This window comes from Sus scrofa, chromosome 13 (assembly GCF_000003025.6).
Source record: "Sus scrofa isolate TJ Tabasco breed Duroc chromosome 13, Sscrofa11.1, whole genome shotgun sequence".
In the NCBI taxonomy this organism is placed as follows: Eukaryota; Metazoa; Chordata; class Mammalia; order Artiodactyla; family Suidae; genus Sus; species Sus scrofa.
In genome coordinates this window covers 89876617-89899273 of record NC_010455.5, presented here as the reverse complement: position 1 = coordinate 89899273, position 22657 = coordinate 89876617, and the positions used below count along the sequence as shown (strand labels likewise).

The 22657-nt window shown below is 43.2% G+C and overlaps 1 protein-coding gene across 1 annotated transcript in view; it reads left to right on the top strand.

Annotated features, from left to right (window-relative positions):
• Positions 9727–22657, top strand: part of WWTR1 (WW domain containing transcription regulator 1) — a 146568-nt gene continuing 133637 nt past the window's right edge. Inside the window, 3 exon segments of the mRNA XM_013992351.2 lie at positions 9727–9908; positions 10084–10468; positions 10471–10516. Coding sequence (XP_013847805.2) covers positions 10087–10468; positions 10471–10516 — 428 coding nt within the window. The 5' untranslated portion in view covers positions 9727–9908; positions 10084–10086.

Here is a 22657-nt window from a genome sequence, read left to right as displayed (position 1 = left end):
GAGACAGAGATGTAGACTTTCTCAAGTTCTATACAGTATCCTTGGAATTGTTCCCTTTCGCTTAAGTGAACATAACTTTTTACCTGAAGCCAAGAGGAGTCTTAACTTTTCTTCCCACCCCTGGCAAATGTATGATATAGAAAATGTGAGTTTGCCAAACAGGAAATCCTGGACTTACAGGAAACATTTTGATCTTGCAGGAACCTCTTCTCCTTGCAGGAAGACATCTGCCTGCTTTGTGCACTCTGCCCACTCCAGCTCTCCAAAGGTCTAGAAAGACTGAATCTGAGGATCAGGGCAGACTGAGGTTTGGGGGATACCAAGGATTTGGGGCTGTTAGTGCCCCTGGTTTGGCTAAGCTAGAGTGCCTAGCCATCATTTGTGATATATTTTTTCTATAATAAAATACATTCTGTGTTCCAAATGACCAATTTACAAAATGACTTTAGGACCAAAACCCTTAAAACAACAACAACAACAAAAAAGGGACTGCCTTTTCCCTATTAATTAGCAGTGATGGGGAGTTCCCGTTGTGGCTTAGCGGGTTAAGAACCCAAATAGTATCCATAAGGTTGTAGGTTCGATCCCTTAGTGGGTTAAGGATCCGGCATTGCCACAAGCTGTGGTGTAGGTTGCAGATGAAGCTCTGATTCGTCCCCTAGCCTGGGAACTTCCATGTGCTTTGGGTGTGGCCCAAAAAACAAAAAGAAAGAAAGAAAAAAAAAAAATTAGCAGTGATGATTCACAACACAGAAAGGGTTCTTTAATACACCACAAACACTCCATTAATCAGGATTTGATTGCATTTTAAGTTACCTCCAACACATTTGACTTTTCATTTATTTAATGAGAGGGAGGAGACAACTAAACTTCAATTTTCTGTGCATTGAATGGCTATTAGATGACAAAGCATTTGTGCAATATTATTGTAAGTCAGTGGAGGAAAAATAACTTAACACCTCCCTTCTTTTTTTTTCTTTTCTTTTCTTTTTCCTTAGGAACAGACAGAATTCTGTATGCTCTCCAGGGAGGAAGCAATTAAGACTCTGATTCAGTTAAGAAGTTGTAAGAGAAATATAATTCGAAAGCCTGGAGGCACTAGAGGGTTTGAGTTCTGGTTCTGTTGTTACAACTCAATGATCTTTGGCAAGACACAAATTTTTCTGAACCTTTGTTTTCTTATTTGTGATATAGGTGTTCCAGTAAAGCTTGACTGCCAATTCTTATAGAGTTACTGTGAGATTCATGTGTGACTGTACATGTGAAATTATAGTCTGTAAAATATTATGTAAATATTATTTAGTCTTATTGTGATAATTGAAATACTCATAACTTTTAATTATTATGACTAGGTGGAAATGTCTACAATCATATGATCAAATCAAGATTTATTGTATGACAGACACTATAGGAGAATAAATTCATCCTCTTATCCCAAGATTATCTGCAAATATATTATATATATTTAAAGGAAACTGATAGTTTTTAAGCACGTGTGAATTGAACTCATGCCCCTAGGGTTGGCTGTCCTGTGGAGCAGCATCTGCCTCTGGGCTGTCTCTCTACCCTGTCTTGGTTTGGCTGGTCCTCTCCTCTTCTCCTCGACTCCAAACCACAAATTGACCTTTCTTGACCAGGCTCAAAAAGTGACCTCACTTGAGTCTGGACAGTTCTGAGACAGAGATAATAGCAGAGCTTGTATATGTTTGGCTCCTGTCAACATGACAAATAAGACAGGGGAAGAGAGGTGGCTTGAACAGCTGGTGTAACTAGATCTAGAACTTATTTGGACAGAGGGAGGAGGTCAATGACATTGTCAACCAATGAATGTCCTATCAGGTGGCAAACTTCCAAGCTCAGCTTGAAAGACCATGTCTGACTTCTGCTCTTGCATACAGTGAGCACTCCAACTTTTCTCTTTTTAAATTTTTTCCCAAATATATATATATTTTGTCCAAACACACACATACACACATATATACTTTTTGAATGTATGAATAATACTGAGCACCTTGAAATTTCCCCCTAAACACTGTTAATTTGCTCTATCATCACACCCAAAATAATTATTAATAATATGGTTTGGGTTTCTGAGAGTGATGATTCAATTTCCTCTATCATGTGACACATTTATAGATTTACACAGATCTAAATACATATCAAGAGATTTATCTTTTTATTTTTTATTTTATCTTATTTTTTTGTCTTTTTGCCTTTTCTAGGGCTGCTCCCGTGGCATATGGAGGTTCCCAGGCTAGGGGTCCAATCGGAGCTGTAGTCACTGGCCTACACCAGAGCCACAGCAAAGCAGGATCTGAGTCACGTCTGCCAGCTACAACACAGCTCATGGCAACGCCGGATCCTTAACCTGCTGAGCAAGGCCAGGGATCGAACCCGCAACCTCATGGTTCCTAGTTGGATTCATTAACCACTACACCACGATGGGAACTCCTATCTTTTTATTTTTATATAGGTATTTATTTTTTGGTATTACTTTAGGATCTTATTTTTTATTCACTTTTCCCCTCATGTTTCTGAACAAAGTCATAATTATGTATTCAGTGATATTTGTTTCTGAATTTTTTTCATCAAAATTATTTTAAAAAATATCTTTTTCACACTGCTACACTATTTTCAAAAATACTTTTGCAGATAGCTAGCAAAAACTTCATTGAATATATTAAGCCATCACATATACTTAGCTAATCTCATGTTAAATGTGTAAGAAACTTATAATTTTCTCTTACTGTAGATTATGACGAAATTGGCAACTTTGCAATGCAGCATGCTGGTTAACTTCCAGACCAGACTTTAGGTTGTTAAGCATTTTCAAAAGTGTATTTTTCTTTTCTCAATTTGTTTCATTTAAAATTATTTTCTCCAGTTGGGAAAAAAAAAGTTAAAATATTAAAGGATAAACAACTTGTGCACAGCATCCCAGTAAAGACTAAATCTCATAAATTCTTTTTTCCGGAGTTCCCATCGTGGCGCAGTGGTTAACGAATCCGACTAGGAACCATGAGGTTGCGGGTTCGGTCCCTGCCCTTGCTCAGTGGGTTAACGATCCGGCGTTGCCGTGAGCTGTGGTGTAGGTTGCAGACGCGACTCGGATCCCGCGTTGCTGTGGCTCTGGCGTAGGCCGGTGGCTACAGCTCCAATTCGACCCCTAGCCTGGGAACCTCCATATGCCGCGGGAGCGGCCCAAGAAATAGCAACAACAGCAGCAACAACAACAAAAGACAAAAAAAAAAAAAAAAGAAATTCTTTTTTCCTCTGGTCCAGCGGCATTGCTGAAGCAATAGATACCATTAGGCAGAACACAGTCCCGTTCATCATCACTGTCATCATCCCCATTATCAAAATTATCTTCCTTATGATCATACCAGTGATGCCTGAGGAACACCAAAGGGAAGCCTGACAATAAGACCTGCACCTGGAGAGAGTAAATGCAAAGATGGGTGACAGCACCAATCTTATGTGTAAACTTGTTATATTCTGGGAACTGTGGTAGACACTTCCGATGCAATAAGTTATGACTACACAAGAGCCAGGTTGGATTTGCCAAGGATCTGGTAAACTCTTATCCTCCTGTTGAAATAAAGGTTAATCTTCTTCAACTGTTCTCTGGACTCTATTATTCAAACCCTTATCTATTCAAAGTCCTTGTCTGTTTTGCTCCTCTTCAGTTGCTAATGGTGACTGCTCTGGGAATTTTTTCCATACTGGTTCAGCAAGTCCAGGCAGGTTCTGCCCCAAGGGCGTCTGGACCAGAGTCCTTTAACAACTCACCCACCCCACCAAGTTTCTGACCACTCACCTTAGCTGGAATCATTCACTCAGGCCAAGTCAGCAGTTCAGAGCTGAGAAAAGCAGCTTGTGGCTTTCCTGAGGCAAAATGGCAGATGATATAATTTGGACAACAGCCACTGGGCTAAGCAACCACATGTATCGGACACTCCTGTGTGGAGAACACCTTGTAAGGCAAGGGGAAAAGAAAAAAGAAAATAAAGGCTTCTTAGACTTGTCCTCAAAGGTCTTGCAACCCTGTTAAGGAACTGAGCCCAAAGGCAGCGCCCAAATTAGAGTGAATGGTGGGAGGGTACCTCACAAACTGTTAAGAGTACACCAATGGGTGCTGGAAGAGTAATGGGCAAGATCATATAAAGATCATCATTCCTGCAACAAGGACTTCAGAGAAGCAATTCCATAAAGAAATGCTAGAGGTGTTGAGTCCTGCAGCTATTTACAATTCAATCGGCAAGGCAAGAGATACTGAGATACAAGTTAAAATATAATATAAGACAGTGTTACGTGTGATTATGTGTTAAGGGAGTGGAAAAGACAAGAGCAACCTGAATTTAGGAGAAAGGAGGGAGAGATTAAGGAAGGTTTGACAGTGGAGCATGGAGGGTAGTTTTGAGCAGGGTTCAAACAAAGAGATCAGTGTAGTGAAGTACTAAGCCATTATGCATGGGTCAGAGCCTGGCTGGAGTGGATGAGGAAAGTGTTTGTGTAAAAATTAAGGTCAGAAAGCTTTGAAGATGGTAGTTTGTTGGGAGTCCTTGGGTGCTAGATTGATAGCTCTGACTTTTATTCTTGTGGGTATTGTTCCAAGCTGGTGAGCCAGGGAATGACATCATGAAAATGGGCGGCCAGAAAGGAGAGGCTGGAGGCAGAGAAACCAATTAGGAGGCCACTACCACAAGCCTTCAGAGATAAGGTTCTGCCGTAGGAGTGGGAAAGGAAGGGAAGCTTTGAGTGACAGAAGAATTGATAGGACTTGCCACTGGTTGGATGTGGACAGAGGAGGAGAGATGACTCAGGGGAGCTTTCAGTAGGAGGAATGTTGAGGGGAGGATTTGGAGGCTGGAGATCAGCTCCCAGTGGAAAGTTTTGCAAGTGGAAAGATTAACATATTGGCAGGAGTGTACTCTCAATTGATTATCTTATAAAACCTGTGGAGTTTTCCTATGAGATAGGTAGTAGGTATCATACTGATTTAAAATGACAAAACCAGGGAGCAACTCCTGGCTCACAGGATGGGAGAGTGGAAAAAAGCACTAGGATTACAAACCCTAGGATCTCAGGGTTTTTTTTTTTTTTGTATTTTTCCCACAAATTCATTTTATGTCATGGACAAAATAAAGGCATACCCCAGAGATTATTGGTTTGGTTCCAGACCACCGCAATAAAGTGAGTTGCTTGAATTTTTTTGGTTTCTTTGTGCATATAAAAGTCATTTACATTGTACTGTAGTCTGCTAATGTGCAAGAACACTATGTGTAAAAAAATGAATATACCTTAGTTAAAAATACTTTATTGCTAAAACATGCTAACCATCATCTGAGGCTTCAGTGAGTCATAATCTTTTTGCAATAGTAACATCAAAGATCCCTAATCACAGATCATCATAACAAATACAATAGTAATGAAAAAGTTTAAAATACTGTGAGAATGACCAAAATATGACAAAGACATGATCTGAGCAAATGCTGTTTGAAAAATGGAGCTGATAGTCTTGCATGATCCAGGGTTGCCACAAACTTTCAATTTGTAAAAATATGAAGTACCTGTGAAGTGTGATAAAACTAGATGTTGTGCTTTAAAACTCACTGGGCCAGTCTCCTTATCTATAAAATATCTATTATCTATTCTATGGGTCTCAGCCCAGATTGCAGCCATCATTTATTAAACACTTTCACATGTAACAGAATTTGTGTTAAGAACTATATTTGTATTCTCTTATTTAGTCTTTAGAATGCCCATTATGCATTTTTTAAAAATTCCTAAAGTTAGTGGCTTAAAATAATATTCATTTTGTTTGCTTGCAGTTGTACAATCTAGGTTGGGTTGGACTCTGTGGTTCCATTGGTCTTGATGCTTGTCACTGACATGTTTACAGTCAGCTGGCGGTGGGCTGGGGGCTGGGCTCAGCTCTGGTGCTGGATGGCTGGATTTCCCCAATTCTCCAGGCATCTAAAGAGCTCTTCCTCACCCGGTTTCTCCAGCACAGTAGTTGCATTTCTTATCTAGTGGCTCAGATCTCAAAAGACAAAAGAAACTTCCACACTTTCTTATGGGTTAAAAGAGGGAATTAGCACAGCTGCACAGCTGTGTTTTCCAGGTGAAGGCAAGTCACTGCTCCAGTCCAGATTTAAGTGGGAGGAACTCCATAAGGGTGTGACCTACAGAAGGCTGGTCCATTTAAGGGCAGCCATGTCACGTACTATCACAATATTATCTCCAATTTGTAAATGAATAATCTGTGATTTCGGGAGGTTAAATCACTTGCCCGGTGTAGAGTAGAACTAGGCATTTCAAAGCTTGTGTTCTAAATCAAGGAGAACAGATAAAACTTGTATGCAGTTTTCTCTCAATATCAGCAGATGGTTGGTTCCAGAACACCTCATCCCCCATACCAAAATCCGAGGATGTTCAAGTCCTTTATATAAAATGCCGTAGTATGTAAATATAACCTACAGACATCCTCCTATATACTCTTTTCTTCCCCCCTGGCCTCATCTGCGGCATGTGGAAGTTCCTGGGCCAGGGGTCAAATCTGAGCCACAGCATGACCTGAGCCACAACAGTACAATGCTGGATCCTTAACCCACTGCACCACTGGGGAACTCCATATATATATATATATATATATATATATATATATATATATATATATATATATATTTTAAGGGGCCGCACCCATGGCATATGGAGTTTCCCAGGCTAGGGGTCAAATCAGAGCTGTAGCTGCCAGCTTACACCACAGCCACAGCAACGGTGGATCAGAGCTGCACCTTCGACCCACACCACAGCTCACGGCAATGCCAGATCCTTAACTCACTAAGCAAAGCCAGGGATCTAACGGGTGTCCTTATGTATACTAGTTGGGTTTAACCACTGAGCCACGATGGGAACTCCTCCCCATATATTTTAAATTACCTCTACATTTTTTACCTAAAAAAATTAAACATCATGTAAATCTTATAAAATTCAAGGTTTTCTTTTTGTAACTTTCTAAAAAATTAAAAAAAAATCTACAGCAGATGTAGAAGCCACAAAAACAAAGAGTCAACTGTAATTTGTTTTAATTTAGAATCCTTTGAGGTGGGTACTGTTATTGTCCCAAGAATAGAGAGTTTAAGTATCTTACCTTAGGTGTTTGCTCCAGTGATACTTCAGATTCATCATATACTTACCTGCTATGACATACTGCCTCTATGGGAAATACCTGATACATACAAGGCACCTGTAAATGTTATTTAGTCTGAAAGTATTGTTTGAAGCACTGAAGCAAATCTCTCCAGCCATTCACTATCATATCTTACAGACAGTTTGGGAACTAGGAGTTTTCCCTTTGAGCTATTTCATGATCAGGGCAATTTCCATTTCAGGCATCTACTTTGTCCTCCACTATCTATTTCTTGAAGTTTGGCAAGGAATGATGGCATCCTTGCCCACCCAACTCCAACTCTGATTCTCTCTGACTGGTTAACTTCATGGCTCCCTCAGCATTTTCCTCTTTTGTAGCAACCAGGTACTCTTTACAAAGCAGGACCGTCCTTCTTGGATTAGGACTTTCCTGGAGTAGGGTTGGCTTCAAGCTTCCATCCATTAATCTCCAACTGGCTTCTAAATTAGTAACCATTTGGTTCTAGTCACCTCCTCTAGATCTGAAGCGAATTTCCCCATTGTTGCAATTGTGGTGGCTTCAAAAAGGCTGTTTCCCATGGAGTGACCTGTAGTAGCTTCCCCTTCGCTCTGCTGGTCCTAAGGGCTCAGGACTTGCTGATGGGAAAGTTCCAGAGTCTTCTGAAGAGGCCATACTCTGTCTACTTTTGACAGTGATCCATGGGGCTGTCTTTCTCTCAGGCAGCATTACTTTTTTTCTAGTCTGTGGGGAACTAGAATCAGAACACCCTCAAATACAGATAATGGGGGGCTCCCTTAGCTGGGCTCTGCTCTATTCTGGGCAGCGACAGGGAGTAGCCATTCAGGAATGCCCTCCCAATACTCCTACCTTTCCCAAAGCAAAACTATGGGGTTGCCTTGTCTTCCCCATAAACTTCTCTTTCAAAGCAACTCCAGATTTTAATATTGACTTTGTTTCATCTTCATAAAAATGTTGAAGCACAATACTTGCACTTGATACAATTCCACTTTAACAAACAGGTATGTAGGCAGCTATGTCTTCAAACGTATATTGCCTCATTTGACTTACTTCATAAGCTTCTGTTTGAATCAAATGCGGTGGACTAGGGGCTCTCTGAAGCCTGACTTACCTCGAAGCCACTCTCTCCGGCCCCCAAATGGAGTGGGGACAAGGGAAAGAAGGAATTGAGTTGCTCCAGAGGGTCAGGCAGCCTCTTACTTCCCTCAGCTGTCTTAGCATGCTAGATCTAGAAGCAGGGGGTCTCCACCACTTGCCCAGATCCAGTCGGTGGGAGGGTGGGTGTTTTTTCCGGGTCACTGGCGCACCCTTTCTACTCCCAGCCACCTGCTCTGGTTCCATCCCGGCTCCAGGCTCTTCGGAGGGCGTCAGGGACATTCCAATCCTCCCACTAACCCGCGCGGATGTCTCTGGAGAGAGGGGGGCGCAATTGCTCTCCTTTTCCAGCGCCCAGCTCTGGCTAGGTTTCTTCTCAATTCCTAGTAACTCGAGTCACCCCGGAGAGGAAAAAAAGGATTGATAAAAGGTTTGAAGATTGTTTGTTTACAATGAACCAGTTGACGAAGCCCCATCCCTAACGACAGAAGCACTTTCTGTGAGCCGTCTACGCACGAGCAGACAATTGAAAGCCAAACTGCCGAGGTGCCTCCTCGCCAGACCAAATATGGTCACGAGCTCTCAGCAGCCTCCCTTGGAAATGCTGGCCTCGTTGGTGTCTACTCGAGTCGGGGCGCACCCAGGCCCGCCCTATGGGTCAGTCCCGGGATCCTGTGCTCAAAACTTCGGCACGGCACCCTGCATGAAGAGAGGGAGCGGCGCCTAGGACAGGCCCTTCCTCGATCTGGGCCCCTCACCCTCGTGCCCTCCGCCGCCCCCAGCCTTGGTTTCGGTCCGCAAGTCCTTGATTAAACAGGCTCGGGCCACTTTCCCTTTGATCCCGCCCCAAGTCCGTGGTAAACTCAAAGGAATGCAGATCCAGGGCTCCGCGGGAGAGGTCCGCGCGACCAGGAGGAGTGGGTGGGGGGTACCCGGCTCCTCTTACCCTGCAAAGTACCCAGCAAGCCCAGGGTTTTCTGCAGCCGGGGTGGAAAGAGGAGGAGGAAGGGGAGGGACGAGCGGGGGCAGGCAGCCTCTGGACTTGGAGGTCATGCATAATTCAACAGCTCAACTTTCGGGCCCGCCTCTTTCCTGGGAGTGGGAGTTTGCTCCAAACTTTGTTTATGGGACAGTCGGGGATCCGCGGCAGCCGCTGAGTCTGCTTCACCTCCGCCTCCTCTCGGAGCGCGAGCGCCTGAGGCCAGTTCGGGGGATGTGAGAGCCGAAGCCCCTAGGCTGCCAGGCACCGAGTCGGGTCGGAATTTGCCAGCCGGGCCCCGGCTCCAGCCCTGCAAGTTCGGAACGCACCCGAGTGACCCAGGCCCGACTGCGAGTTCGGGCGGAACGGCGGCCGCCGCACGCCCAGACTCGGCTTCTCTGCGCGCCCAGGTAGTGCCCGCTGGCGCGCGCCCGTTCACCCGGCACCACTCCAGGGCGCTTGGCTCCTCGGGTTCCGGAGGCGAGATATCTCGGAGTTGGCTCGGTTGAAACTTTTTTGGGGGCTGCCTGCCCTGGAAAGTTTCGACCTGTCCTTTGCCACTAGCAGTTCAGCCGCGTCTCCAGGGCAGTTAACTTCCAGCAGTGCCCTCCCCCCCTTTTCCTGGTAACTTCTGGGCTTCAAGAAAGTTGCATAATTCTCGAGGTTAGAAGGGACCCCTCCCCCATCCGGCTGGTCTTACTGATGGGTGTCTGGGGTCTCGAGGAGGACCCCTATGTGTCTCCTTTCTTTTCTTTTGATTCTACCCCCGCGCCCGCCCTGTACCCCTTTCTTCAACCTTACATAAAAAAGGTTAATCCGACTTCTTTTCTCCTTACAGAAGATGAATCCGGCCTCGGCACCCCCTCCGCTCCCGCCACCCGGGCAGCAAGTGATCCACGTCACTCAAGACCTAGACACGGACCTGGAAGCCCTCTTCAACTCCGTGATGAACCCCAAGCCCAGCTCTTGGCGGAAGAAGATCCTGCCTGAGTCGTTCTTCAAGGAGCCTGACTCCGGCTCGCACTCGCGCCAGTCGAGTACCGACTCGTCCGGTGGCCACCCCGGGCCCCGGCTGGCCGGTGGCGCCCAGCACGTCCGCTCGCATTCGTCTCCCGCTTCTCTGCAGCTGGGCACTGGCGCGGGTGCTGCTGGCAACCCGGCGCAGCAGCACGCGCACCTCCGCCAGCAGTCCTATGACGTGACCGACGAGCTGCCCCTGCCCCCGGCTGGGAGATGACCTTCACGGCCACTGGCCAGAGATACTTCCTCAAGTAAGTCAGCCTGGAGCTAGGGGGGACACAGAGTCATGATACTTAGCCCACCCACGCTGGTTCTTGTGCGTGTGTGTGCGTGTGTGCGTGTGTACGTGTGTGTGAAATGAGTGCCCTTCCACGGTTTTTTCCCCAGAGATCTGGGAAGCTTGAAGTAGGGAGTGAATCTCTGGGTATTGGAATTGTAAGAGATCAACTTGTAAGAGTCTGGTGAAGGTCTTACAGAGTCCTGGAAGTCACAAGAGATTCAGGACATGGAGATTCTTCAAAGTAGGAGTAAAAAAAGTGCTTTTTGGAGGATTCTCATGAAACACATAGGTGACTGTCCTTGAATCTGGAGTACCTATGCAGATTGCTGGACCCAAGCTCTAATCCCTTCCCTGCCCCCTCTAATCAGATAATTCAGAGCCTGGTCCATTGGGTTCGAGACACAAATGTAAATGCCAGAAAAGTTCTGAGGCTTGGGGAGGAGAGGGACTCTTCTTAATGTAGGGGTCTGCAGCCTCTCCATTCTTGGGAAAAGCAGGCTGGAAAAGTGAACACTGCCCAGTAAGCCTTACTGTTTCCAGCTGGGTGACATAATGACCACACAGCACCTCTGATGTAATTAGGAACTGCTTGGTGAAGTAGTTGTGGGCTGGACAAATCAATTGTGTGGAAATTGGGTCAGGAGTTTTATTATGTGGCACTTGGTAACCTAAAATACCATCTCATCAGGAGCCTACTTTTTCATTCTTCCCTTCCAGCTTTTTGGTTTAATGAATTTGGAATTATACTGTATAGGAAAATACATTCACAGGCATAAAGAAGATTATTTCAATTGTGGTGCCCTAAAAAGTTCTATTTTGGAGGAGGAACCAAACTGGAACTTGAAATGTAACCAGTGAGGTCATGAGGGGTCAGGCTATCTATGGCCTCCCTGAAAGTGTTTCGGCTCAACCACTTGGTTCAGGATTGCCTGCACTGGCTGGCTATTCACTGCCATGGAGGGGACACTCCTTCTCAGAACTTGGCTTAGAGTTTGTTTTAAAGCCCATATTTCTTGAATTGAGTAGCCTTAGTTTAAAAGTTAAGATGTTATGTGCTATTTAAAAAAGATCATCAAGCCTTTGTTTGGTGCTAATATTTGATACTTTGATTGTTATGAGAGGACCCTAATAACAAATACCCGGTGATGAAAAAGGCTTATAATAGCCAATTCTTTGACTCATACTGGTGACCAGTTATTCCTTCCCCATCCCAAAGCCATTGACATCCTGTGCAAGGAGGAGTTCTTCTTTTGTTTCTGGGGTTGATGCAGTGCTGAAAAGCACTTGTCCTGAAAGAGATTTGATGGTCATTTTATTTCTCAGTTGGTCTTCTCCTGGTTATTGAGTGATAGTGTGAACATATACTCAGTGCTTTGATTTCTAAATGGGTGGTGGAATTTAAGTATGTGATGTAATATCATGACATTTTTCTAAGTGTGATGGTATTGTTCTAAAGGATGGCGTTAGTTTATATACTATATAAAGGTCCAAAATAGCATCTTATATTAAATTTACTTGGGTAAATGTAGTTATGAATATTCTATTGTGACTTTTATAGAAATGGACTTAGTAATAAATGCAAATAGAAAACGACCTAGTCACTTATAATAGTTTTGGAGGATATTTTTGGTTGCAAATTATTTTTGAACGGTGTTTATAAATATGCAGGCACAAATATATATAATATATGATTAGTATAACTGGTTTTTAAAAGTATGACATAAGAGCCAGGTTTGCCTGACATCTGAGGAAGCTAGGAGGAAAAGATTCCTAAACAAATGCAAAGCAAGAGAATTCCTTTTTATACATATGTTTGAATGACTGGAGTAGTTAAAAACTAGGTTTGTGAAACTAGGTTAAAAATGGAAGTTCCCATTGTGGCTCAGTGGGTTAAGGATCCGAGGTAGTCTCCATGAGGATGTGGGTTCCATCCCTGGCCTTGCTCAGTGGGTTAAGATTCTGGCCTTGCAGCAAGCTACGGTGTAGGTTGCAGATCGGTGTTGCTGTGGCTGTGTAGACCTGCAGCTGCAGCTCTGATTTGACCCCCTAGCCCGAGAACTTCCATATGTGGCAGGTGTGGCCATAAAAAGAAAAAGAAAAACAAACAAATAAATAACCAAAAATGGAAGTTAGCCTTGGGTTTAGAGAAAGTTGATATGATCCATCTGCCTCATACCCCCAACTAAACCACTCCTCACTCCAAAGCTAGATGTGTCTTCCTTTCACTTTGAATAGGCAGTGAGGACAACAGCTGGAAAAACGTGTAGGTAGTAGGCCTGTAGGCCTGATCTGATGCTATCCCTGGAAATTTTTTTGGCCAAAGAGCTAAGGGAATTTAAGAAATGAAGTCATTGTGACTATTGTCTTAGAAGATAGGCAATCTGCCAGGAGTTCTCTGAGTTTCTTTTGGAATCTTGTTTTAAAGTTGGAATAAGGTAAATGTTATATGCCACACTTTGTTACACAGCCTCAAAAGGCAGTGTATTTTGGTGGATTTAAGTAGAAGCTTGGATAATGATGGCAACTGACCCTGAATTAATTTTCATGAAATCTACTCATGGCTTTGCCCCATCATCTGTGAAATGGGGCTAGCAGTAGAATCCTATTCTTGATTCTGTGAGGAGTGGAGGGCTTTATCAGTCAGAAATCAAAGTATTTTATAATTGACAAGGTCATTTTTTGTGGGGATTGGGGGAAGCTAGAAAACTGAGTCAAGGGAAGGGTGACCGAGTGACTTTGGGAAAGTCATGTGATTATTTAGTGGTGGACCCTGGACTGGCCTTCTAATCTGTTGCCAGCAGAAAAGGGGATTTTCCATTTTCCCCACTCCCACCTTTATGCCCATGTCACTTCCCCAGGTAATCCAAAGCCTGTTCATCTAAGAAGCTTTCAAAAGCATTTTGTCATTTTTCTCGGGTAAGATTATTCCTAGGTATGTGATATAATCACTTTCTAGTACCTCTTAAAGAACACTTTTTCTAAGTGTTCACTCCTTTCCTGTGATGTTAGAGTAAGATTTAACAAATAGGGAGGATTGAATATTAAAACTTATGACCTCTGAAAACAACTACTTTGTTCCTGTTGTCCCCTGCAGCTCATAAATCAGGCTAGTGTGTGTAGGTTTAGGCTCTTAGCAGCTGGCACACAGATTTTGAGCACTGATCAAGCAAAAGTTTAAAAAATTTCTGGTTGCAAATGAAATACGTATTTAGTGTACATAGACCAGAAAATAGAGACTTATAAAGAAGAAAATGATCTGACTTCAGTAGATCTTTGCGTTCTTGTAGAAAACTTAATTGAATAACATTCTATAAGAAAAAAAATTTTTGGAGTTCCTGTCCTGTTTCAGTGGTTAACGAACCTGAGTAGGAACCATGAGGTTTCGGGTTCAATCCCTGGCCTCAATCAGTGGGTTAAGGATCCAGTGTTGCCATGAACTGTGGTGTAGGTTGCAGACGTGGCTCAGATCACGCGTTGCTGTGGTGGTGGCATAGGCTGGTGGGTACAGCTCTGATTGGACCCCTAGCCTTGGAACCTCTGTATGCCATGGGTGCGGCCCTAGAAAAAGAAAAAAAAAAAAAGAAAGAAAAAAATATTTTAGAGTTCCCACTGTGGTACAGTGGGATTGGAGGTGTCTTGGGAGTGCTGGGATCCAGGCTTGATCCCCAGCCCCAAACAGTGGGTTAAGGATCCAGTGTTGCTGCAGCTTCTGCTTAGGTTGCAGCTGCAGCTTAGGTTGCAACTGTGGGTCGGATCTGATCCCTGGCCTGGGAACTCCATATGTTTCAGGGTGGCTGGAAAAAAAAAAAAAAAAAGACAAGAGATTTCCCACTTTTCAATAAAATTCCAGTAACTTTTGCCTGTCTCTCCCAATTTTTAGTAATAATTTTAATGTTAACTTTTCTGAAATGTATGGTAGAAAGTTATTTTTATCAAAGTGATCTATATACTTGGTAACAAATCCAACAAGACAGAAGACTTTTGTTGGAAAACAGTGGTTTCCTTCACCTTCTCAAGGCTCACAGAGGAAAACTTTTATTTATTTTTTTAAATCTGTTTCTGTATGTAAGTCTTAGATTGCTACCTCCTTAACCCTAAGTAATGTGCTTTTACCACTGATTTTTGAGTTACCAATTTTTAACTCTTGATCAGAAAGTGAAAAGTAGAGCTCCTTAGATTGTTTTTTCTTCCTCTCCCAAATTTGATATTTATATTATTTGATATTTATATTATATAATTTTTAGTTTGCCTGTTAGGTTATCTTTGTTGTTTTTTGGTAACTTTTGACAGTATTTCCACATTTTGTAAGTCAGGAGGTTTGGGTGGCTATCAGTTGCACAGTTTGCTTTTTGTCAGTGGCACCTTAACGTTCCAAAGCTTTGAATTCATAACCAATAAAGGTTTTGTGCTTTGTCCCCAAATTGACTTTTTGTTTTGTAAATTATTCTTGAAGTTGAAGAATATTTAATATACTTTTAATATACATTTAATATACTTTTACTGCCTATATGTTAAGATTGGATCTTAGGGAGTTCCTGTTGTGACTCAGTGGGTTAAGAACCCAACTGGTATCTATGAGGATGCGGGCTCGATCCCTGGCCTTGCTCAGCGGGTTAAGGATCCAAGGTGGCCACAATCCCTGGTGTAGGTTGCAGGTGCAGTTTAGATCCAATCTGGTGTTGGTGTTCTTGTGGCTGTGGCATAGGCCTACAGCTGCTGCTCCGACTTGACCCCTAGCCCAGGAACTTCCATAAAAAGATAAACAAACAAACAAGATGGGATCTTAGACTTGCACGTGGGGTCTGCTATCAGGACTCCTGGGCTGCTCAGAGGAGGCTATCTCCAGCATCAAAGTCAAATGAGTTGTTTTTCACTCTTCATCATTGTTTAAATTTGTCACCTTTTAGTTTCTTCATATTTGGCCTTGACCTTCTTAAATGTATTTTGTCTAACATTTCTAATTGCCTTTTGGATTTTATATATTATTTGCCTTTATTATAGTCTCAAAAATTTCCCAGACTCTCAATTCCCCTGGTTCTATCAGTTCTCTCCTTTCCTAAGCTTTTATGTCCAGATTCTTTCGTCTTTCTCTTCCATTCTGGTTGCTCTCTAGGCCTACGATAGAGCTGTCATCCTAGGACTTCTCTTTACTTCTTTCCATGGCTAAAAGGGCTGTTTGTCTGCCTCTTTTGGGTTATGCTGTCCTTTTACTGCAGTACATATTTGAGTAGCTTCTTAAGAAATGTTTGTGGGAGGTAAATTTTTCAAATCTTTTCAATTAGAGAGCATTGAAAAGCATTTTAAAAGTAGTTTTAAGTTTATTTTTCTTTTTTTAATTTTTTTAAGATTTTTATTTTTTCTTAAATAAGAACTGACTGGCTCTTTTTTTTTTTTTTTCTGTTTACCTTTGGATAACTGTATAATGTAGTTGTTTTCACAAAGGGCCTCTTGTCATTCTGGAAAATTGCCTGCTGCCTCAGTTTCCTTGCCTGTAAAATGAGGTCAGTAATACCTATTTCATGGTATTCTGAAAGATTAGATAAAATATTTGAAGTGTCTGGCACATAGTAGATTCTCAGTGCAAGTTTGTTCTTGCCTTCCCTTGCCTCTCTCCCCATATTCAGTCGCTCTCTGCCTGGCCAACATCAGATGCAGAGACTTTGGTAGTAAGAGAAACTAATTTTGACTCTCAGTTATAGCTATGGCTCTTAATGACAGCCTGGATCTGGAATTGCAAACTGGCTTTTAAAATTTTGAAAAAGGGAAGTTCCTGTTGTGGCTCAGTGGTTAACGAATCTGACTAGGAACCATGAGGTTGCAGGTTCCATCCCTAGCCTTGCTCAGTGGGTTAAGGATTTGGTGTTGCTGTGAGCTGTGGTGTAGGTTGCAGATGCGGCTTGGATCCTGAGTTGCTGTGGCTCTGGCGTAGGCCGGTAGCTACAGCTCCTATTGGACCCCTAGCCTGGGAACCTCCATATGCCACAGGTGCGGCCCTGAAAAGACAAAAGACAAAATAAACAAATAAATAAATAACCACAATTTCGGAGTTCCTGTTGTGGCTCAGTAGTTAACGAATCCGACTAGGAACCATGAGGTTTCAGGCTTGATCCCTGGCCTTGCTCAGTGGGTTAAGAATATGGCGTTGCCCTGAGCTGTGATGTAGATCGCAGATTCGGCTTGGATCTGGCGTTGCTGTGGCTATGACGTAGGCCGGTGGCTACAGCTCCTATTGGACCCCCAGCCTGGGAACATTCATATGCTGCTGGTGCGGCCCTAGAAAAGACAAAAAAAAAAAAAAAAAAAAAAAAAAAAAAAAAAAAAATTTTAATAAGGACCAAGAGTCCATTTTTCTGTTAAAAAGCCAAAATAGGTGTGTCCACCACAGATGCCTTTTTGCTTCAGCATCTTGGACAGAAGATATCCGTCCCCTTCCGAGGAGGGTCAGCTTTCTTCCTTTTTGACCACTCCTGAAGCAAGTGGAAATTCCCTGCCCTGGGATCGAACCCATGTTACAACAGTTCCCGGAGCCACAGCAGTGACAGCACTGGATCCTTAACTGCTAGGCCACCAGTAAACTCTGGCTTTGTGATATTTGGTATCTGGTTGTAGCTGTTAGTTGAGCTGATTTTGTGCGTGGGAAGGAAAAGGAGCTGGGGTGGGATTGAGAGGGGGTAGAGATAAGGAAGGGAGGTAATTGACATTTGTTGACAACCTCCTCTGTGCCAGAGGAGGCAGGGAGCTGAGTCATTGCTTCCCAATGATACAGGGCAGGGATTCCCCATGGAGCACACTCCTGACACATGTGTATGGAAACTTTATTCCTCACCCTAGGTGTTTTCACGTGCATTCTTTATTTTAACCTTCACGGTGACCTGTGATCAGTATGTATTATTATTTCATTTTACTGTTGAAGAAACTGTGGCACAAGTGAGGCTGAGTAAATTAGCCCCTGGTCACATAACAGGTGAGTGGCAATAGATGGGAATCGAGTCATGTGATTCTCAAACCTGTACCTGGCCTGCCCTTATACATGGCCTGCCTCATGCCAATTACCGGCCCATTATTAGGCCCTGTAATTAGGTATCCTTGGTGACCAGATAACTTTGGAGTGGTGGGCGGAGCATTCGAGTTTGCTTCTAAACTCAGCTTGGGTGATCAAATTTGGAGCTCTCAGGGAGTTCTGGTCATGGCTCAGTGGAAGCAAATCTGGCTAGCATTCATGAGGACACAGGTTCAATCCCTGGCCTCGCTCAGTGGGTTAAGGATCTGGCATTACCATGAACTGTGATGTAGGTCGCAGACAAGGTGTGGATCTGACATTGCTGTGGCTCTGGTGTAGGTCTGCGGCTACAGCTCTGATTCAACCCCTAGCCAGGGAACTGCCATATGCTGAGGGTATGGGCCTAAAAAGACAAAATAAATAAATAAATAAATAAATAAAATAATTGGAGCTCTCAGTGCTGGAGAGAAAGATGATGCTGTTGAAACAAACAAACCAGAAATGGATAGTATACACACAGTACCTACTTATGTTTTAATCTCATTGAGATTTCACCATTAATAAATCCATATCATTCTATAGGGAACACAGATATTGACCAATTTATGTCAGGTTGCTGAGGACTCATTAAGAGAGTTAATTAAATAATGTTAGTAAAGTACCTTCAAAAAGGTTGCTTCTTGGAGCAGTTCCCATCGTGGCTTAGTGGTTAATGAATCTGACAACGAACCATGAGGTTGCGGGTTCGATCCCTGGCCTTGATCGGTGGGTTAAGGATCCAGCGTTGCCCTGAGCTCTGGTGTAGGCCACTGATACAGCTCTGATGGTGTGTTGCTGTGGCTGTGGCGTAGGCCGGCAGCAGCAGCTCTGTTTAGATCCCTAGCTTGGGAACCTCTATATGCCTCGGGTGCTGCCCTAAAAAGACCAAAAGAAAAGGGTACTTCTCATTGTCTTTATAATTACAGAGATTGATTAGAAAAAAATTGCTTAAAGGGTTGAGTCAGTCTCAATTTTTATTCATTGACAAATTAAGACTTGTAGGAATTACACCCTTATGTATCGTTCCCACCTTTCCCTTCCTCCCTCAATGAAATGTTTAACCGCAGGAGAGGGTGATGGAGGTAAAAGAATCTACCAATCCAGGTGATTTTATTTTATTTTTTTTTAAGAGAGGTTTAGAAGGCTGAGGGCTGAAGTAATCAACTTATTATTGAAGAACAAATGCTGAGGGGGTGGCCCTTCTGCTAGCTTGTGGGGGACAATGAATGTTTTAGGACATTGGAATATCAGTAATGTTTTACAAAGTGTATTCCTTGGAACTCTAGTCATTCAGACACTTTGTGAACAAAGGGTTCCTGGACCAATAGATTTGGGACATGTTGCATGCTCTGTCCCTCTCTTGGAATTTCACAATAGACATTAAAGACTCAAAGTTACTTCTTACAAAACTAGTTTATTTTTAAGCCAATGTTTCACAAGTGTATTTGATTTTTGAACATTTTTATTCCAACTATCATCTTTTACCATCCACCCAAGAATGTTTTAATAGACCACACTTTGGGAAACCTTTTTGTGATCTTCGCTATTACTCTGCTAGTTGAGAGTTTCATGTTTAAATCAAGTCACAGTTTTTCTTTTTGCTGTGCTTTGTGTATAGGTTTTGTTTTCATTTAGATTTCTTTTATTTATTTATTTTTTTAAAAAATTTATGGCCACACCCGCGGCACATGGAAGTTCCCGGGCCAGGGATTGAATCTGAGGCACAGCTGTGCATAGTCCTTTAACCCACTGCACTGGGCCAGGACCTGAGCTGCTGCAGTTGGATTCTTAACCCACTGCGCCATGGCTGGGACGCCTATATTTCCTGATATAATAGTCAGTTACCATTGCTTAGAGATAAGAAATGGTCCTAAATATCAGACAGATGGCATGTAACACACAAACCTCAACAGTTATGGCCCAGTATCATAATCCTGATTTTATTTTATTTTAGTTTTGTATTTTTGCCTTTTCTAGGGTCACTCCCACAGCATATGGAGGTTCCCAGGCTAGGGGTCTAATCAGAACTGTTGCCACCAGCCTACACCAGAGCCACAGCAACTCGGGATCTGAGTCGCGTCTGCCAGCTACACCACAGCTCGTGGCAATGCCGGATCCTTTACCCGCTGAGCAAGGCCAGGGATGGAACCTGCGACCTCATGGTTCCTAGTGGGATTCATTAACCACTGTGCCACGATGGGAACTCCAATCCTGATTTTATTTTAGAAAGTATGTGTGTGTGAGTGTGTGTCTGTCTGTGTGGTAGAGGGATATATACCAAAATGTTTTCTTTGATGGTCATTCCTGGGATTATGGAGATTTTTCTGGTCTGCTTTCTGCCTTTCGGTATGTTCCATATGTCATACAATAAACATTTACTTCTAAATCTGGGGGGAGGGAGGAGTTATAAAAATCACAGGAGAAAGAAAGCAAAGAAACAAGAGAAGATTTGGGTAGGTGTGTGGGACGTGGGGGAATCTCATAGCCACAGCTCAGTAACTGAAGCCTGGAGCTTATGTTACTAAAGAGATCCTCTTTGGGAGCTGCTTGTATTTTTCTTATTTTGGGTTATTTTCTTTAGAAATGAACTGACACACTAATGCTAAAATTGTAAACCAAGAACTCTCCATAAAAGTCACATCAGGATAAGAAGTAGATTTAATGGCAGATCTTCTGGATTTCCCTCAACATATTTATTAGCATGCATTCTTCCTGGACTTCTAGCTTCTGTTTAAAGTTATTATTTTTTTGCTTTTTAGGGCTACATGTACACCATATGGATGTTACCAGGGTAGGGGTCTAATCGGAGCTGCATCTGCCGCAGCCATGGCAAGGCTGAATCTGAGCCGAGTCTGTGACCTACACCACAGCTCATGGCAATGCTGGATCCTTAACACTGAGCAAGGCTAGGGATTGAACCCGTGTCCTTATGAATACTAGTTGGCTTTGTTACTGCTGAGCTATGACAAAAACTCCTATTTAATGATATTTTATCTAGGCATTGCAGAAGATAAAGGAAAAAATGATGTTCTCTGTTCTCTGTTACATGAAGTAAAATCGGGAATATACGTGAATGCTTAGCGCCTTGCCTGGCACAGTGAGCACCCCTGAAAGTTTACTTATTCCTGTTCTTGTTCCTGGTTGAGAAGATGATGGGGGCAGCACTTTCCCAGGACCTTACCTTTGTACCATCCTAAAGATCTTTAGCTTTTTTTTTTTTTTTTTAACATTTACAACAAAAAATCATTGCCCAGATGGACATTAATCCCTCACCCCCTGTGACTCCGTTTATGGGAAGAAAAGGGCAAAGAAACCATGAGACTTATGGGACATTTCCACCCTTAAGACCCCTATTGGACAAGGACTGATAGAGGTAATTGATCAAGGCTGATGGGAGAAAACCACATCTTTCTGGACCCCACGTTGGTACCCCCCACCTTTAAGGGATACAAAACCCTATAAGACAATAGAGAGCTGGGGCTCTTCTCCCAACTCCCAGGAGCCCTGGGGGCTATTTGCTTTCCTGTAATAAAGACTTTGTTTGCTTGAAAAAAAAATTGACTTCTTGTACTCTAGCACCATGAGCTATGCTGGAGGGGAAAAGTTTTGGCAGATTTTCTGACCTCAGGCAGCTGACAGTCTTAGCTGGAGAGACATGGGGAATCCAGACAAAACTAGGCTAATAGCCCCCTTCTGACCTGTATGCAGCTGCTCTCCTGGGTAGGAAGCTCTTTGAGGTGTGTCACAATAAGGCAGTCATTTCTATTATGGTTACAGGTCTGAAACTTGCAGCCGGGCAGAACGTCCTTTGGTTTCTCTCATTGGCTCCACTCCTTCTGGCCTCAGGAACTTGGCACAAGCTGTTGCCTGTGCCTGGAACATTTATTTCCCCGCTTAGGTTAACGCCTACACTACCTTCAGGCATCAGCTTAGGTGCCAGCCCTGCAGGAGGTTTTCCCTGACTCAGAGCCCTTGTGCTGGCTTAGATGCTTCTGCTGGGCTCTCCCATAGCCCTCTGTGTCTCACCACGCACAGCACTGCTGCTCTAGTACTGTTGACCTGTTTCTATTTCCCATGACACTGTAACCTCTATGAGGGCAAGAGTGATGTTTTTCTTGCTTGTCATTGTATAACCTGAGCACAGTTCCTGGCACATAAGGAAGGAATCCTGTAATATTTTCTTTTAAATCTTTGCAAGCTTGCACCCTGGAATTCTTCATAGGAATCTACCATGTTCAGGAATGTAGTCCCATCATGTCTCTGCTCCCCTGGACTGAAAGTTTAGAATCCTAGCCCCATGTACTAAACACGGTGGAGAGGAAGATGGATGAAGGGTGAGTGTTCAGAGAAGTCTCTGTAAAGGTGGTTGGGCATCTGTGGATTCTTCAGGAATGGAAACAGTGTAGGTAAGTGAGCAAAAGGGCCTTCCAGGAAAGAGGAAGAGAAGTGCAGAAGCAGAAATGCTAAATGTCTGGCATTTGTTGTTGTTGTTGCTGTTGTTTTGCAATGCCCACAGCACTTAAAAGTTTCCAGGCCAGCTACTGAACCTGCACTACAACAGTGATCTAAGCCCCCGCAGTGACAACACCAGATCCTTAAGCTACTGAGCTACACAGGAAGTCCTCTAAAGGTCTGTTTTTGAGGCCAAGGAGAACCTGACCTGATGGGGTTGAAGATAAGTGTTGGTTGGTAGATGACCATGCATCCAACTGAGGCTTTAGAACTTTGCTGAGATGGGTATACCACCCTTTCACTAGAAAATGCCAACTTCCTCATCCTGTACTTTGAAGATCCAGCAATCCTCGAGTTAAACTGAATGTAGCGTTAAGACCTCACCATTGTCCCCTATGTTGAGGTCTTCCTTGTTCTTCAGAGAACTAAGCATTTTATGCTAACTTGTGGGTCTGAAATGATAGTGCTTTCATAGCAAATCGTCCATCCGTCTGTCCATCTATAGATTCATCCATTGGTCATATATTTTGATTTATATCCAATTCACTGTGCAGTTCGACCACAGTGGGTGGTCTTTGGTCTCCAAGTTAGTAGGATATGAGACTACCCTTGACTCAGGCC